The sequence below is a fragment of the Rhizophagus irregularis genome, chromosome 8 (genome assembly GCF_026210795.1).
Source record: "Rhizophagus irregularis chromosome 8, complete sequence".
Taxonomy (NCBI): Eukaryota; Fungi; Glomeromycota; class Glomeromycetes; order Glomerales; family Glomeraceae; genus Rhizophagus; species Rhizophagus irregularis.
Window position 1 is genome coordinate 3,020,524 of NC_089436.1, and position 18,310 is coordinate 3,038,833.

General features: G+C 30.1%; 1 protein-coding gene across 1 annotated transcript; it reads right to left on the reverse strand.

Moving 5' to 3' along the window:
* Positions 1-6,254: 6,254 nt before the first annotated feature.
* OCT59_028568 (uncharacterized protein) lies at positions 6,255-7,389 on the reverse strand (the record flags this gene model as incomplete). Its single annotated transcript, XM_066147381.1, has 3 exons — positions 6,255-6,661; positions 6,784-7,269; positions 7,377-7,389. The coding sequence occupies 3 exons, from the start codon at positions 7,387-7,389 to the stop codon at positions 6,255-6,257; spliced, it is 906 nt and encodes a 301-aa protein (XP_065994093.1).
* Positions 7,390-18,310: the final 10,921 nt, after the last annotated feature.

Consider the following 18,310-nt stretch of genomic DNA (forward strand, 5'->3'; position numbering starts at 1 on the left):
GACTATTACAATAAATCAACTAGTTAACATGATTTGTTTTTTGTTTTTTTCTATTAACCTTCTTTTCCAACCGTTTATAAAATGATTTCCCACTTTCATTACAAATATTACATAATGGATATATTAACTTGAATTTTTCCTGTAGATTTTGAGGCACAATTACAAAATCACTATTTGCACCACACCAATAGCAGATTGGAATATTTCCTACTTTTTTTGAAGAATAATAAAGCAATTCAATAGGGGAATCACAAGAAATTTGAACTCTAACAAAAATCTCTTGAGCCAAATTATGATCATCTGGAAAAATTGGTGATCCACACGTATATGTATAAGTTTGTAACACCAATTTTAAATCTTGTTTTTGTTGTTCTGTTAAACGGGAATTACTATAAAGGCATCGTGTTTTTCTACAAGAATTACATTTTATATATTCTCTAATTTTAGCAGAAATGAGAATATTACTTGGCGCCAGTTCAGCTTTAGATTCTAAATTGATTAAAGAAGGACGAAATTTTTCTGTTGTGGGTTTGCCATATAAATTTGCAAATGTCTCGTAATATCTATTTGAAAAATTATTCAAGTTAATAATACTTCAATTTAATAATATTTAACATTTTATATAAAAACTAATATATAAAAAATACCTCGTGATGGTATTGGATCAGGTAAAAAATGTAAGTTTTGAAAGACATCTGTTGGCATTCTAATTTGATAACAAACTTCACAGGAAGTTTGATTACATTTTTTGATCTAAAAAAATTTACAAAAACATGAATATTTATTTGAATTAAAATAATTTTACTACATTAAAGCAATTTTATTACCTGAAATGAGTATGCTCTTTCTTGACAATGAGTTTTGATAAATTCTACCAGGGGTTTGTGTTTTCGCAATTGTTGTTAAGTAGTTTCATCTTTAGTCAATGTGGAATCAATTCGCAATATATTCTTCAAAATTTAAGTAAATAAAATTATTAGAATAAAATAAAACAATAACAAAAATAAATCATTTTAAAGTATTACCTCAAACATCTCATTAATTTCCAAATCAGATGCAGGATTTTCAGTTTTGAATGCTTCATTTTTCCAAACTAAATGTTCTGTACGCTCGCGAAGCAGTTCTTGAACTGTTACAATACATTTTTCTAATTCCACCTTTAAGCATGGATTATCTTTTGCTTTTTCGCGTATATCTTCTAATGTCCTTAAAGCCTCAAATTCGTCTTCAAATTCCTCAGGCATTTTTTCTCTTTCTATAGCAACACCTTGAAGTTCATAATTAATCACGCTCATAATTCTTTCTGCAGGATTACACCAACTATGATGTGGAGCTGTCTTAACTGCGATTAACATATCAAAATTGCCTGCTAAAAATAAACATATTAAAGCTACTTGAACTGATCCAAAGGTGCATCTGTGATCGGGACCTCCATCAGTATAGAGCGACAATATTGAGGGTAAAGATTGTGTTGGATACTGACGATTCATCAGGTTAAAAAATTCTGTTGAATGCCTTAATGCACTACTCGGTTGAAAAATGGCATCTTTAAAGCAGGCATATACTTTTCCATCATAGAAAGATTCAGATATATCATTTGGAATGTTAATGAATAAAGTAATAGATGGTGTTAATGACAACTTAGTAAAGTCATGATCGGCTGCTGTAATTTCTCCTTCAGCTGGTGCCAAAGTCTTTTTATTGCGAACGCCTGTAGATACTGGTACATCCTCACCAATAGGCACTTTGTGCTTATCATCTGCCGAGATAAAACATGCATAATCTTGATATTTGATGTTAAATTCGCGTTCATACTTAAATATCGTGTGACAATAATGTTCATCTTCACTGGATTTTCGTAACAATCGGGATTGCACCTTATACTTCACATTAAAACGCCTAGTATACTGCATGGCTTTGGTAGTATATGCATTAGATAGTGCAAAATTCAATCTTATCCACTCTTCTGATGGAATAGAAACACCACTTGACAGAGGTAAGCCTTGATATTTTGTATTTAAACGAGTAATAATTCTTTCTCTCAATTCCCGAATAGATATAGTATATGGAATATATAAAACAGCATCTGTTCGGCGTTCATTAACAACTGTATTATTATGCTAAAAAAAATAAAATATTAAATTTATTATAAGAAATTAAGAATTTTTAATTAATACAAATTAATACCTCGTTAAAATATCCATCAAGTTCATCCCAAAATATATCAAATTTTGACCCTCGAAATCCATTATTAGTCCTAAGATCAATTATTATAGAAGGATCTTCCAATAACATCATAAGACGTAATCTTTCTTCTATCTCTTTACTTATTTGATCATTTGATAATGAAGCATCACCAGTTAAATCGTGATACAACATTCTAAGCACCGGTTTTGAAAGATTGCGAATTAGGGAGTACTATAAACAAAACTTTAATGAGATTTTTAATTAAAAAAAATATATACAATACAAATAATGTTCACAACTTGCCTTTTGAAGCACATTTTTCCTCATTTGTCTTGTACAATATATTGGTATTATGTCATTTATACGAGTAATCATCTGTGCTTTAAGAGTTTCATAATATTCACTTGTTTCTTCAGTATCAGGTGCTTTCCATATAAAATTAAGTGTTCCAAGATAATTACCATGAGGATATCTAAATAAATAATTTTATAGATTAAAATGCTTTTGTAATCATGTGCGTTAACGCGTAATTGCATGCTTTTAAAATTTTCAAATATAAAACAAGAATCTTACCTGTATAATCCCGTAGAGACAGATCACTGGTCGAAATCAAAAAAATCGGACATATGGAAAATCGGCCAAAAATCAGACCAAAATTGACTAACATTATAAATCAGCACATCTGATTGATGCCAATCAGACAATTTGATAAAAATTCAGCAAAAAATCATTATATTTGATTGACGGCTGATTGATGCTGGTTGAAATTAAAAAAAAAATGGACAAAATAGCAAATCAACCTAAAATTTGCCCAATATTCAAATATGCACTTCTGATTTATGGAAAATTGACAATTCAATAAATATTCAATAAAAATTCAATAAAAATTCAGCAAAAAATCATTATATTTGATTGACGGCTGATTGATGCTGGTTGAAATTAAAAAAAAAATGGACAAAATAGCAAATCAACCTAAAATTTGCCCAATATTCAAATATGTACTTCAGATTTATGGAAAATTGACAATTCAATAAATATTCAATAAAAATTCAATAAAAATTCAGCAAAAAATCATTATATTTGATTGATGGCTGATTGATGCTGGTTGAAATTAAAAAAAAAATCTGACAAAATGGCAAATCAACCTAAAATTTACCCAATATTCAAATATGTACTTCAGATTTATGGAAAATTGACAATTCAATAAAAATTCAATAAAAATCCAACAAAAATTTGTCAAAAAATCATTATATTTGATTGACGGCTGATTGATATCAAAAAAAAATCTGACAAATTTGTAAATCAACCTAAAATTTACAATATTCAAATATGTACTTCAGATTTATGGAAAATTAACAATTCAATAAAAATTCAATAAAAATTTAGCAAAAAATTATCATATTTGATTAACAGCTTAAAATTTGCCTAATATTGTCTGATTTATGGCACTTTTATATCAAATTGCACTGGTCGAAATCAAAACTTTTGGGCATGGAAAAATTGTCTCAATTTCGGAAGTTATTCGAATAAACGATTTTTCAAAATCAACTTATGATGTACTAAGCCGCAGCCACAGTAAAATTAATCTGGCAATTAGTTGATCTATTACCGAATTTAGACTTTATTTAAACTAAAGTTTCGAAACTTTATCTTCATCTAACTTCATTCCTAAACAAAACGGTTTTAAACGTTTTGGGATTTTTTTTTAATTTTTTATCGGAAATAATGTTCCAATTTTTAACATTTTTATTTTTTACGAAACGTTTTTTAACTTTTCATTTAATATTTTCAATCGGAACATTAGTTAACGTTCTGATTTTATTAATTTTTTTTTGCAAAACTATTACTTTAAAAAACGTTTTCTAACATTTTTTTTTATACTTTTATATAGGAAATCGGCTCCTACTTGGATACTGATTTCCAAAGGTAAGTTTCGAAACAAAAGTTTCGAAACTTTAAAAAACGTTTTTTAATATTACTAAAAACGTTTTTTTTTACTTTTGTATAGGAAATCGGCTCCAACGTGGACGCCGATATTCCAGATAAGTTTCGCATTTTCGAAACTTCTTTGAAAAAAACGTTTAACGTTTTTTTTTTAATATTATTGTAGGAATACCGTAAAGTTTCGAATTTTCGAAACTTTTTGACAAAAATTAATAAAAAACGTTTAATTTAACGTTTTTTATTATATTTTATTATTTTTTTTTGCAGGGAAATCGGCTCCAATATGGATACCAGAATCCCGCAGGTAAAGTTTTGATTTTCGAATCTTTTTGAAAAAAATTAATAAAAAACGTTTAATATAACGTTTTTTATTATATTTTATTATTTTTTTTTGCAGGGAAATCGGCTCCAATATGGATACTGGAATCCCACATGCAAAGTTTCGATTTTTCGAAACTTTTTGAAAAAAATTAATAAAAAACGTTTAATATAACGTTTTTTATTATATTTTATTAATATTTTTGCAGGGAAATCGGCTCCAATATGGATACCGGAATTGCACATGCAAAGTTTCGATTTTTTGAAACTTTTTGAAAAAAATTAATAAAAAATGTTTAATATAATGTTTTTTATTATATTTTATTAATATTTTTGCAGGGAAATCGGCTCCAATATGGATACCGGAATCCCACATGCAAAGTTTCGATTTTTCGAAACTTTTTGAAAAAAATTAATAAAAAACGTTTAAATTTAACGTTTTTTTATTATTTTTATTAATTTTTTTTGCAGGAAATCAGCTCCAAATTGGATATCGGAATCCTGCAAGTAGTTTCGATTTTCGAAACTTTTTGACGCAAATTAATAAAAAAACGTTTAAATTAACATTTTTTTATTATTTTTATTATTTTTTTTTTGCAGGAAATCGGCTCCAAATTGGATACCGGAATCCCGCAAGTAAAGTTTCAAAGTTTCGAAACTTTACGAAACTTAATAAAAAACGTTTAAATTTAACGTTTTTTTATTATTTTTATTAATTTTTTTTGCAGGAAATCAGCTCCAAATTGGATATCGGAATCCTGCAAGTAGTTTCGATTTTCGAAACTTTTTGACACAAATTAATAAAAAAAACGTTTAATTTAACATTTTTTTTATTATTTTTTATTATTTTTTTTTGCAGGAAATCGGCTCCAAATTGGATACCGGAATCCCGCAAGTAAAGTTTTGAAGTTTCGAAACTTTATGAAACTTCGAAACTTTATGAAACTTAATAAAAAAACGTTTAAATTAACGTTTTTTTATTAGATTTTATTATTTTTTTTGCAGGGAAATCGGCTCCAAATTGTACCAGAATCCCGCAGGTAAAGTTTCGTCGAAACTTTTTGACGCAAATTAATAAAAACGTTTAATTTAACATTTTTTTTATTATTTTTTATTAATTTTTTTGTATGGAAATTGGCTTCGATTTGCCATCCTACAGGTAACGTTTTGATTTTTGAAACTTGAAACTTAAAAAAAAACGTTATTTTAATGTTTTTTCTTTTTTTTTTGTAGGAAAATCATCTCCAATTTGTAGAAACAAATGGGAATTAAGGAATTTAACGTATACCGGATTTGTTAGAAAGTTGGGATGATTTTTGGTGAAATTGTTTTATATGTATATGTAATATTTTAAATTTCAGAATAAAATTTACTGTAATTTGCGATACAATTCAGAATACAAATCAGAATAAATTTTTTACTACAAATCGGAATAAATTTTACTACAAATCAGAATAAATTTTACTACAAATCGGAATAAATTTTACTACAATTCGGAATAAATTTTACTACAAATCAGAATAAATTTTACTACAAATTGGAATAAATTTTACTACAAATCGGAATAAATTTTACTACAATTTGGAATAAATTTTACTACAATTCAGAAAATTTTGTCACAAATTTACCATAATTCAGAATAAATTCACTGCAATTCGGTAAATTTATGAATAATATTTTTTAAACAATTCGGATTAAAAATACTAAGCAATTCAGATACAATTCAGACATTCTGATCGGCATCGATCAGCCTGCCAATCAGAACTTTGCCTAAATTAATAAATCGGCCATATTTATCACCAAATTCAGCCTAAAATCGGACATCCGATTTCTAGCCGATTTGGACTATTTCGACCAGTGGATAACTGAATATCATGAATAAAATTATGTTTCTTTATAGGATCATCTGATATATAGAGATTAAGATCAACGAAATCAAATACTTCTCTATTTGCAAGATCAAAATCTAATATACAATATCTTGAATCAATTTCTTCATTACATTTAGAAATCAGATGAATATTACAGTTATTAGATGGTTCACGTGCTGGATTTTCACTTTCATGAAGGGTCCTCATATTATTATTAGTAGTTTCAAGATGATCAAGATATTTCTTCATCATGGATGTGAATTTAAAGACATTTAATACAACTTCTTGCCAAGAGTTTTTAGATGCCCAAGGTTCAGCTAAAGAAAGCTCTATAGAATTAGCTAATTGAAAAAGTTCTAGGCGTGTAAGTTGTGGTTTTTTTTCTTCATTCTTTGATAATATTCATTATAAACGCCATTTTGCTGATACACCAGAAGAGAGTTAAATAATGATGGAAGATGACATCCTCTTGAGCGTAACTTTTCTAAGTGTGGGTCTATATACCATATAGCCTTAGTTAAACGTTCAATAAATCGTTTTCCATAAGTAATATGACCATCTCCAAGCCAACCGACACACCTACTTTGAAAAAGTTGAATAATATGGTTATATAATAATATATTACGTGTATCTTCACGTTTTTGTGCTGGAAATTGATGCCTGGAACCCATCAACCTTGTAAGAGCGTTAGGAAGTTGTATTGGTGGTGATAAAGGTGCAGCAACATCGTGTGAAAGAAGAATATACTTGAGGTACATAAATCCTAATGTCTTCATTAATAAAAGTTTACCCTTTAACCCTTCATGCACTGATATCCAAGGTCCAGTTTCTGATTTTCTAATTTCTACACATACATTTCGGTGAAAGTAATTTCCAGAAGTTATTAGATCAAATAAAGTTGAAAACAAACTACTTTCTTGAGTTTCTTCTACTTCTTTTGCCAAAGGGCCTATTAAAATTTAAGCATCCTCATTTACTTGAACAATTATATACATTTAAGTGTCCTTTTTTAAATGTCGTGTCATGTAAAACAAAACTGCAAGTACGTAACGCGACCTGCATTTTTCATTTTAAATTAAAAAAATTTAAAGTTTAATGGTAGATGTAATATGAAGATCGGATTAAATAGCTTAGTGTTCACATGATACTAAGCGTTTATTGGCTGGACTTTTGTCACGTGATTATTTATTTTTTCTGATTATTTGAGAAAAATTGGGGAGGGAGGATATGTAAAACAGATAATTAATTTGGTTCAGCCTAAATCACACAATTATTGCATGGTAATTCATTCAATAATTATCCTATTTTTGACCTGAATTTATACAATTATTGTGTGATTTTTGAGCCAAATTTTAGGCCATATTTTAGGAATTATAGGTTAAATTTTACAGTAATAACAGGCAATTTATAAAGTGAAATTATGAATTTTTTTTTATTGACTTAAAATATAAAAAATATACACAATATTTCATAAATAAAATACTAAATTTGATATAATCATAAATATAAAAATTTGTAAGAAAATAAAATAAAATAAAGTATGTTAGTAACATGAAAGTAAATTAGTAGTATCAAAGAAGAAAGTAAATTATTAGTGTAAGTAAATTATTAGTATTAAATAAAAAAGTATGAAGTTAGTGAAGAAAGCAAATTAGTAGTGTTAAAAAGTAAATTATTAGTGTTAGTAATAAAAAAGTATGAAGTTAGTGAAGAAAGCAAATTAGTAGTGTTAAAAAGTAAATTATTAGTATTATTAATAAAAAAAAAAGTATGAAGTTAGTGAAGAAAGCAAGTTAGTAACATTAAATTTATGAAAATAAAAAGATAAAGAACACAAGTTTTTCTTACTTGATATTTTAAAAGAAAGTTGAAGAAAAGTTAAAAGGTTAAAAAAACATAAACAAAAACATTTCACGTCGTCATATTTATTTTGATGATCAGATCACATGATCAACATATATAATTTTAAGAGTTGATTTTTACCGCATAATTCTGGCCAAATTATAATTCCAGTCAGAACTAATTGTGTAACCTAATAAAAAGTTTTTGACTTTTTTTTAGTTACAAGATGATACAAAAATTTCACCAATGGGTCCGGAAAATGCCCATTTATAAGCAAATATGCAGTTGAATTTTGTGTAACCTTACTGCATAAATCACTTTACTTAGGAAAATCTATTTGTAATGGTTAAAAGTGGTCTATTCGACCCCAAAAGTGGTCAAATGTAACCATACAGGTAAGATGGAAAGTAGTATAGTAGGATTACCCAAAAATTGCTTTCTGTATCCTAAATTTAAGTCTATTTTCAAGTTGTACAATAATTACAATTTTTATTGTACAAAAATTTTTTTATTTTATTTTATTTTTAAAATATAGACTCGACTGGGGTCGAATGCTAAATAAGAATAAACATGATCTAAAAGAACAATTAATTCTAAGCTAATGATAGACCCAACCTCTTGGGAGAAGCCCGAAAGGGTCGTCTTGCCTCTTATTCAATAGAACAATCTGGCATAACCAGGAGTCTAAAAAGTACTATCGAACGAAAAGGAAGAACTAAAAAAATTAAATTTAAAATTACATAAAGAAGAAAAATTATCTATATTTAACTCAAAACTACTAGGATGCCGGACAGAAGACAACCATCCACCCGAATGCAAAAAATTACATGTACACAAAATCAACCACATCGGTAAGTGCGGTAAGTGAGGAAGACGAGTAGATGGAGCCGTAGAGGATCAAGGGTGAGGTGAGCGGCCAAAAGTACCATCTGAGGGTGAAGAGTTCATCCTGGTTCCGGGATAATAAGGATTTTGTGATCGGTGACGAGAAGAAGAGGCAATTCTAGGTTAAGCAGTAAGTTGAATAAGTTGATGGTCACGTGGTATCATTGGTTTTTTCCTCCGAAAGTCACATTTACGTTTGGGTGTAATACCATTGCGTTGTTCCCATAATTTCAATAAAGAACAATGTTTAGGCCATATTTGGTAGATATGTTCATTAAATGATGTTAAAAATTCCCATATAATTGAACGGGTAAGTTTGTCATTAAAAGTGAAAGAGTGTACAAGATTATAAAAATCTTGTGAGACCAATTGGTGTATAAATAAATATAATGGGTGATTATAAGAATTTGAGTCAGTAATCGGCGTTAAAAGCTCGAATTGCTCAACAGATTGTGATATGAGGACAGAACTATAAGAAGTATTCTCCTCAAGGAGGCGTTCTAATATCTGTTTGTGATCAAGTAGAATATTATTAATGACAGGTAAGAGATTTGAACATAGTCCCAGATGCTCATTAGTATCTTGATGATTGTTACAGACCGGACAAGGTATGTAGTTATTATTATAAAGGTCAGGGTAATGTTTTGTGAGGATATCTCCACAAGGGAGAATATGATAAAGTGCTTTAATTTTAAAAGCGTTGTGTGATGATTTTGTAGAACTGCAAACGTCAGGTGTGGAATTGTATTGTACCCAAGATCGAGTAAGGGGCCAATGTATTGAGGATATGGGAAATCTATCGAAAATAGGTGAGAGCGAAGGATTATCCAGGAATTGATCGAAAGTATAGACATCCGTTAAATTGTGACAAAATTTTCTGATGTCTCGATCAATCGGTGCAATTGAAGCCCATATCGGGGTCATTAACAAACCTGGTAGATTCGTAGGGTTGATTTCGTAAGGTGCAAGTTGACATGCTGTATTGGCGAGATCATCTGCCATGTCATTCCAATAATCGTTGGAGTGAGCTTTAACTTTGTGTAATCTAACAATCACAGATTTTTTCGTAATTAGGGTATCGATCAGGCACCATGCTAATGGTTGTTGCATTTCAAAATTCGTCTAGTGGAGGTTAATTTGTTCGTGACCACGTGGAAAGTATGAATAACATTAAGCGAATCTGTGAAAACATCCAATTCACTATCATCAGGTACTGCAATAATTGCCGTTAACAGCGCGTAAACTTCTGCTTTGGTAGAAGAGGGATTAAAAGATAAAGCGCCTTTGTATGATGGTGGAGGAGGACCTGAATTAGGAGTTGCATCTGTAGTCTCTATCCAAGCAAAACCCATTTGAGTTTGAGTAGAAGAATTAACATCTAAACTAGTAAAAGAACCATCAGTATAAAAAATGAAATTTTTTCGTAACAAAAATTGTTTAGCTATTTCTAAAAGTTGAATAATCAAATCTCTATTTCCTACAAATATATTATTAATAAAAAAAGAAGAAGAAATGTTTAAATTGAGATTAATCGAATTATTAAAAATTTTTGAATTTGCATTCAAATATGAATCTAATATAGATAAAATAGGGACCGTTGGGGGTAAAACATTGGGTATAATTAATCTATGCTTAGCAATTAAAAACGCTTGAGTACGAAGCATATATAAAGGTGTAACTGGAAAAATAAAATTTTTTTCCAATTTTAAAAAATTTTTGTTGGGTATAAATTTTTTTGCATGAACGTTAAAAAGAATTAATTGTGATGTTAGCGAAACAATTATACATTTTGGACGTAAATCACCACAAAAGGGTACACTATGACCACATTGTCCTGGACAAAGACGCAAAATAGGAGTTACTTTTTTGGGCGTCAAGTTGGTTCTAGTATCAGCGTCTAAAACAGGTATATAGTGTGTGCGGTGATAACGAAGATTATGGCGCAGTAAAAATCACGTGATTCAAAAATCAGATGATTAATTAGTAGATCAATCATTATGTAATCAAATAATTTTGTAGATCTGATTAACGTTACAATTGTTATTTTTGTTATTTATATTATTTATGTTATTTTTATTATTTTTATTATTTCTTTTATTTATTACATTTATTTTATTTACTTTATTTATTTTAGTTATATTATTTTCTTTATATTTTATTTTTATATAAATATCTTTTGATTTTTCTTAAGTTAAAGTGTGTGTCAGTGTGTCAGATAGATAGAAAATAGATAGTATAAGTTAAGGATTAACTTGTATTAACTATTTAATAAACTCTTATATTAAAAACGAACTGTGATTGTGTTATATTTTTCGTATTGTGTTTTTGCGTGTCTTGCTGATATAAACTACGTTATAGCTATTGACTCCCTAACGTTTAGTTATAGTTGACAGAGTCTGAGACGGACCTGTTAACAAAGTGGTGATTCCTGCCAGGTCATAAGAGATTTATGACCATACAAGATCATTTCGAACAACAATTACAATTAACTACTCGCCATACTGCTCAACATCTTTCAAATATAAATCCACCTACTACTGTAGATCATTCTTGTCGTATCTGTTATCCTCCACCTCTTGTTTTACCACCTGCCTTTCAAAATTTCTGGAATTGGATTAGTAACTACTTCTTTGCAGTTAGTTATACCTCCTATACTATAAGGGCTTTACCTATCTTCTGTCAAGCATTTCAATTAGATAACAATAGAATCAAAGGACTCCAAGTTTTAATCCTATCTAGTAAACTACTTTTTAGTATTAGATACCAGCAAAGACCTGATCCTTTCAGAAATCTAGTATTTTTCTTCTTCAATCTTACTCATAGAATAAACTATTTTAATAATCCTGTTACACCTCAATTAGTTGCTCAACTTAACACTGATATCCAAACTGAGAGAAATAATAACCCTAATAATCTCATAGATAACCCTCCTGTTTATAATCAAAATATGGCTGACGAAGCTGCTATCACCAATGCTTTGCAAACTGTTTTTGGTAATAATGCTGCCAATCTTTTGAGCAAAGGAAGTAATATTGCAAAAATTGAACCCTTTTCTGGAAAAGAAGATGAAGATCCTATCGAATGGTTAGCTATTTTTGAAAAGGCTGCTGCTACTAATGGTTGGACTACTCCTGAGAGAAAACTAGCAATTGCAGCTTCTTATTTAAGAGGTGCTGCATCTGATTGGTATGATACTAATTCTGCTACAATAGGTAACCACTGGGAATCTGGACAAAACACTGGCAATAATTTTACAGACCTTTTTAAAAAATATTTTGCAAATGATACTCGCAAAAATAAATGGTATCAGGAATTACTCACCTTAAGACAAGGTAGTAATGAAACAGTAGATGATTATGCCGCTAAATTCCAAAGGTTATTAAAGAGAGTTGATACTACCAATGCTATTCCTGATGCTCAGAAAATTAGAATGTTCCTTTTTGGATTAACTCCTACTATCACTCCTATGGTACATTTACAAGATGCTAATACTTTATCTGATGTCATTGGTAATGCAAGAAAAGTTGAAACTGGATTAAATTACGCACATTTAGGACCAAGTGTTACTGGAATTGCTACTAAAGTAGCTACTGTATCAACCACACCTGCAAAAACTGAAAGTCCTCAAATGGAAGCAATTGAAGCATTAACTCAACAAATGCAGAAACTTTCACTTAACTATGCAAATTTATCTAGTGCTTTATTAGCTCAAACTCAACCCATTCAACCACAACCTGTTAGAAGAATCCAACCTGCGAGATATACTCAACCAAATAATTTAACCCAAACTTTCAGACCTAATAGACCCAGAACTGGTATAAGAGATATCGAATGCTACAGATGTGGAGAAAAAGGACATTACGCTAGAGATTGTATGTCAGAAAGAAATGCAAGAAGACCTCAAAGAAGAGATGCTCATTATTTGGAAACATATGAAGAAACTTATGATTCTTATGATAATTATTATGAAGATGAATATTATCAAGATTATTACGATGACAATTATGAGGAAGCTGAAGCCTATGTCACTACTCGTTCTAGATCTCAACCAACCACTAACTATAGGCCAAAACCTAAACAACCAAGAGCTGTAGAAAATATTATTTCATCTGAATCACAACAAGAACAGAGATTGAGAAGACCCCAACCAAGACAAAATATCAATATTCCAATGGATGAAGTTATTGAAACAACTGCTACTCCTGCTGTTCCACCAAAAAGAACTGTTAAAAGAACCCCAAGAATGCCCTCAATTATTGAACAGATGCCTCTTTATCGCATTTCAGATGACATATTAAATATGCCATCTTCAGCAAAGATTGGACAACTTTTGAAATATAACGACCAAAAGAAAGATTTTGCCAGAATTTTGAGAAGACCACCTAAGACTCAAGAAACTAACTATGTAGATAGAATCTCTGATTCAGAAGAAGGTGATACTAGAGACACCACTGCTGTGAAATGTGCAGTGAGAATTAAAGGAGATCCTGTTTATGCAATTTTAGATTCAGGAGCTGCTGTTTGTGTTATCACCAAATCTCTTGCTCGAAAGTTGAGATTGGAAATCACTAAACCCTCCAACACTATTGTAGTCACTGCAGATAGGACAAGAAACAGAGCCTTAGGACAAATAGAAAAAGTACCTATAGTAATTCAAACTCTCCTTATCCCTACCACTTTCCATGTTATTGACTCAAAGGATGAAACCCTACTCTTAGGAACTGACTGGTTTAGGCGTACCAGAGCTGTACTTGATTTCAATAATAAATCAGTTCAATTGACTTTTCTAGCTAAAACTATTCTTGCACCTATTTCAATTCATATTGGAGAAGTTCCCAGATATGTATCTTTCCAAGAAGAAGAAATTGACAATGAAATAGACGAAATTTTTGATGAATATGAGTATGAGGATGACCTAATTGAAAAAGAGATTCACCTTCTTAATAGTGAATCAAGTGAAGATGAAGAAATATGGGAACAATGGTATCAACAACCACTAAACTATAACCCTTGGGATGAAAAGGAGGAAATTCCTGACCAATATAATTTATTAGAAGATATTTTAAATGATTACCTAACTGAAGATGATGAAGATAAAACTGATAATCCTGCACTATTCTTAGCTCAAGCAGAAAAAGGAAATGAGTGGAATATCCAAAAAGACCTACATGTTGGACCGCTTACAGATCATCAACAGACACGATTCCAACAAGTATTGAACAACAATGAAGATATTTGTGCAAAGAGCCAGACTGATATTGGGAGAACTGGATTAATTAAACATCAAATCCACACTGGAGACGCTGCACCTCAAGCAAGAAGTCCCTACAGAACTAACCCTAAGAAGAAAGAATTCCTTAGAGAAGAAATAAAGAAGTTGGAACAACAAGGAATGATAAAGAAATCCATGAGCCCATGGGCTGCACCAGTAGTAATAGTAGACAAGAAAGGAGGAGACCTGCGAATGTGTGTTGATTATAGATCGCTCAATAAAGTTACAAAACCTGACGTATATCCCTTACCTCGTATCGATGATTTGCTTGAATCCTTCAGAACTGCTAATTGGTTCTCTACATTAGACCTTGCTAGTGGCTTTTGGCAAGTGGAAATGGATTCTAAAGACAAGGAAAAAACAGCTTTTATAACAGATTTTGGATTATATGAATTTAACGTCATGCCTTTTGGATTGAGGAATGCTCCAGGAACCTTCCAAAGGTTAATGAACTATGTATTACAAGAGTTTTTGGGAAAATTCGTGGCTGTTTATTTAGATGACATAATTATTTACTCAAAGACCTTTGAACAACATCTGGATAATATTACTCAAGTTTTCCAAGCGCTCAGAAATGCTAATTTAAAAATTAAGCTGAAGAAATGTTATTTTTGCCTTCCTAGTATTGCTTTCCTTGGACATATCATAGGAAGAGATGGTATAAGAGTTGATCCTTCAAAAATAGAGAAGATTAGAAATTTTCCTGCACCCACCTCTGTTACTGAAATTAGATCGGTTTTAGGATTATTCTCCTATTACAGAAAATTTATCAAGGATTTTTCTAAAATTGCGAAGCCTATCTCTAAGTTATTACAAAAAGAAACTCCATTTCAATGGACAGAGAAGCAACAGAAAGCATTTGAACACCTGAAAGAAAGATTAATCTCAGCACCTATTTTGAGGTATCCCGACTTTGAACAACCTTTTATTTTATATACTGATGCTTCTGGAACAGGATTAGGAGCTGTACTCTCTCAAAAAGATAAAGAAGGAAAAGAATATGTAGTTGCTTATGCAAGTAGAAGTTTAAATAAACATGAACAAAACTATGCTGTAACAGACCTAGAATGTTTGGCTATTGTATGGGCAATTAATTATTTTCAGCATTATTTAGGATTATTACCTTTCTCAGTAGTTACTGACCATTCTGCCCTCAAATGGTTACAAACTTCAAAAATTCCAACTGGAAGGAAAGCGAGATGGATTATGCAACTACAGCAATATGATTTTACTATTCAGCATAGAGCTGGAAAAGCCAATGCCAATGCAGATGCTCTCTCAAGAATTAATCCAACAGAAGAACCTATTAATTCAGCTGAATGTTTTCTAGCAATTATTGGCGAAGAAAAGAATATTTATGAAGTACAAAATGATGGATATAGTAGACCACAAAGAATTCCTAAGAAATTCAACATTATTCAACCTGAATTTAAACCTGAATATTTAATTAATGAACCATTTTGGGAACACTCTCAAAGGAAATATCGATTTAATTTCTTTTCCCATCTTTATTAAATTTTCTTTTTTTTATTTTATTATTTATTATTATTATTTATTTATTATCTATATAATTATCCAATTCAATTATTAACCAATTAAAACAACAAAACCTTTAATAATAATCAATCAAAACAATATGGAACTACAACAATACCAAAACCTTTATCAATATTTACAATCACAACAACTACCACCAAATTTAACAACACAACAAAAGCGCAAATTTATTAATTTTTCTAAAAATTTTATCATCAAAAATAACTTTATCTACAAAATAGACAAAAGACAACAAAACAATTTACTCAGAGTAATCAGAAACTATGAAGCAGAACCTGTTCTTTTTATGATGCATAATGATCCAACAGCTGGACATTTTACTACAGATATAATGTTTGAGAAAATACGTTCCAGGTATTACTGGCCTCAAATGTATGAAAATATAAGAGCGTATGTTCAAGCATGTGATCAATGTCAAAGAAGGGGAAAGTATAAAAGAACAGAACCATTACACCCAATACCTGCCTTTGAACCTTTTTATCAAATTGGAATAGATATAGTAGGACCTTTACCACGCTCTAAAAAAGGTAATAGATATATTGTAGTCGCAATAGATTATTTAACAAAATGGCCTGAAGCGAAAGCCTTATCAGAAGCTACAGCAGAAAATGTTGCTACCTTTATTTATGAAAATATTATTTGTCAACATGGATGTCCTTCAAGAATTTTATCAGATAGAGGATCTCATTTCAATAATAAAATGATCGACAGTCTTACCCAGCGATTTTAAATTAAACATCATTTTTCTACTCCTTATCATCCACAAACAAATGGATTAGTGGAACGATTTAATAGAACACTATGCGAAGCTTTAGCAAAAACTGCAACAGATACTGATGAATGGGATTTATTTATCGCACCAATTTTATTTGCATATAGAACCAGTAAAAATTCTTCAACAAAAATAGAACCTTTCTTTTTAGTATATGGACGATCAGCAAAATTACCAATAGATAATGATGATAATTTGTGTAATAATTCTGATACTTTATTAAAACGTGTCAAACATTTAATTGATGATGTACCACAAATCAGAGAAGAGGCACGTGTGCAGATCAATAAATCACAGCAGAAACAAAAGGATCGACATGACGCAAAATTAAAGAAAAATATTTCTTATCAAATAGGAGACAAAGTTCTTTATTTTAATGCAGCTAAAGAAAAACAATGGTCTGGAAAATTAGACCCTAAATGGAAAGGACCATTTTACATCCATCAAGTTTTATTAAATGGATCATACAAATTAAGAACTTTGGAAGGACGAGTTTTAATAACTCCAGTTAATGGAACGTTACTTAAATTATATCATGATCGACAAAATTGGCAACCTATGGTTGTTATAAATAATATAAAAAGACTAGACGTTCAGTAAATAAGAAATAATTTTCAAAATGACTCCAGTAGATATTTTCAACGATTTAATGGAAATTGAACCAATAGAAATAATTTTTCCTGTAGATCCTGTAAATGACGAATCATCATCAGACCAAAAATTTATCCAATACTATCAATTATTACAAAGATATTCATGACTAAAAAGGAGACAATACACTTTATTTTATGCTTATAAACTTGGACAATTATTAGAAAATCAAATATTATCACGTGCTCAGAAAACTTTATTTAGATCTAGAATGACGACACACTTTTATCAAGGATGTATTAGGACCTATCATATTTTTCTTAATATAGGAGTAGAACAAATATTTAGAACAAAATTAGTAACTTTTATGATGTTGAAAAAGTTAAAGTCACAAGAATTTCGATTATTATGTGGAGCTGAATTTAGTTAATGATAATCCTTAAAATCGATAAATTAATCGTGAATGATTGACAAAATTAGAAATCAATGATGATCGACAAATCAAATTAGTTTTTATGTTGAACAAACTGATCAAAAATGATCAGCATGAATATGCGACTCAATGCCCCAGAAAATTTACAAAATTTTACGAAAAAAAAAAAAAAAAAAATTTTTTTATCATATATATTATATTTATTATATAACAAAATAATAAAAGATGATTACATAATAGAAAAGAAAATTATACGGAAGAAGGAGGATTACGAGAATTATCTCTATTTCTAAGCAAAACTATCATCCCTTCAGCCCTATGGTGTGCAGCATTTCTTTCCCGACGCAACCTATTGCAATCTTCCTTCAAAGCTGAAATTTGCTGACGAAAAGCAAGATGTTCATTTACTCTCTCATTTTTAAGCCGTTGAATGAAATCGTCACATTCCTGGATATCATTCAACATAATTTCATTCTTGGCGACCAGTTGATACTGTTCGGAACTAGTAAGAGGAGGAGGAGGAGGAGCTTGTTGTTGTTCAACTAATTCGTCACGTGACGAAGCTTCTTGGAGTTGCTCCTGGAGCGACGATAATTGTTGTTGCAGTTGTTGAACTTGTTGTTGAAGTTCTTGTCGCA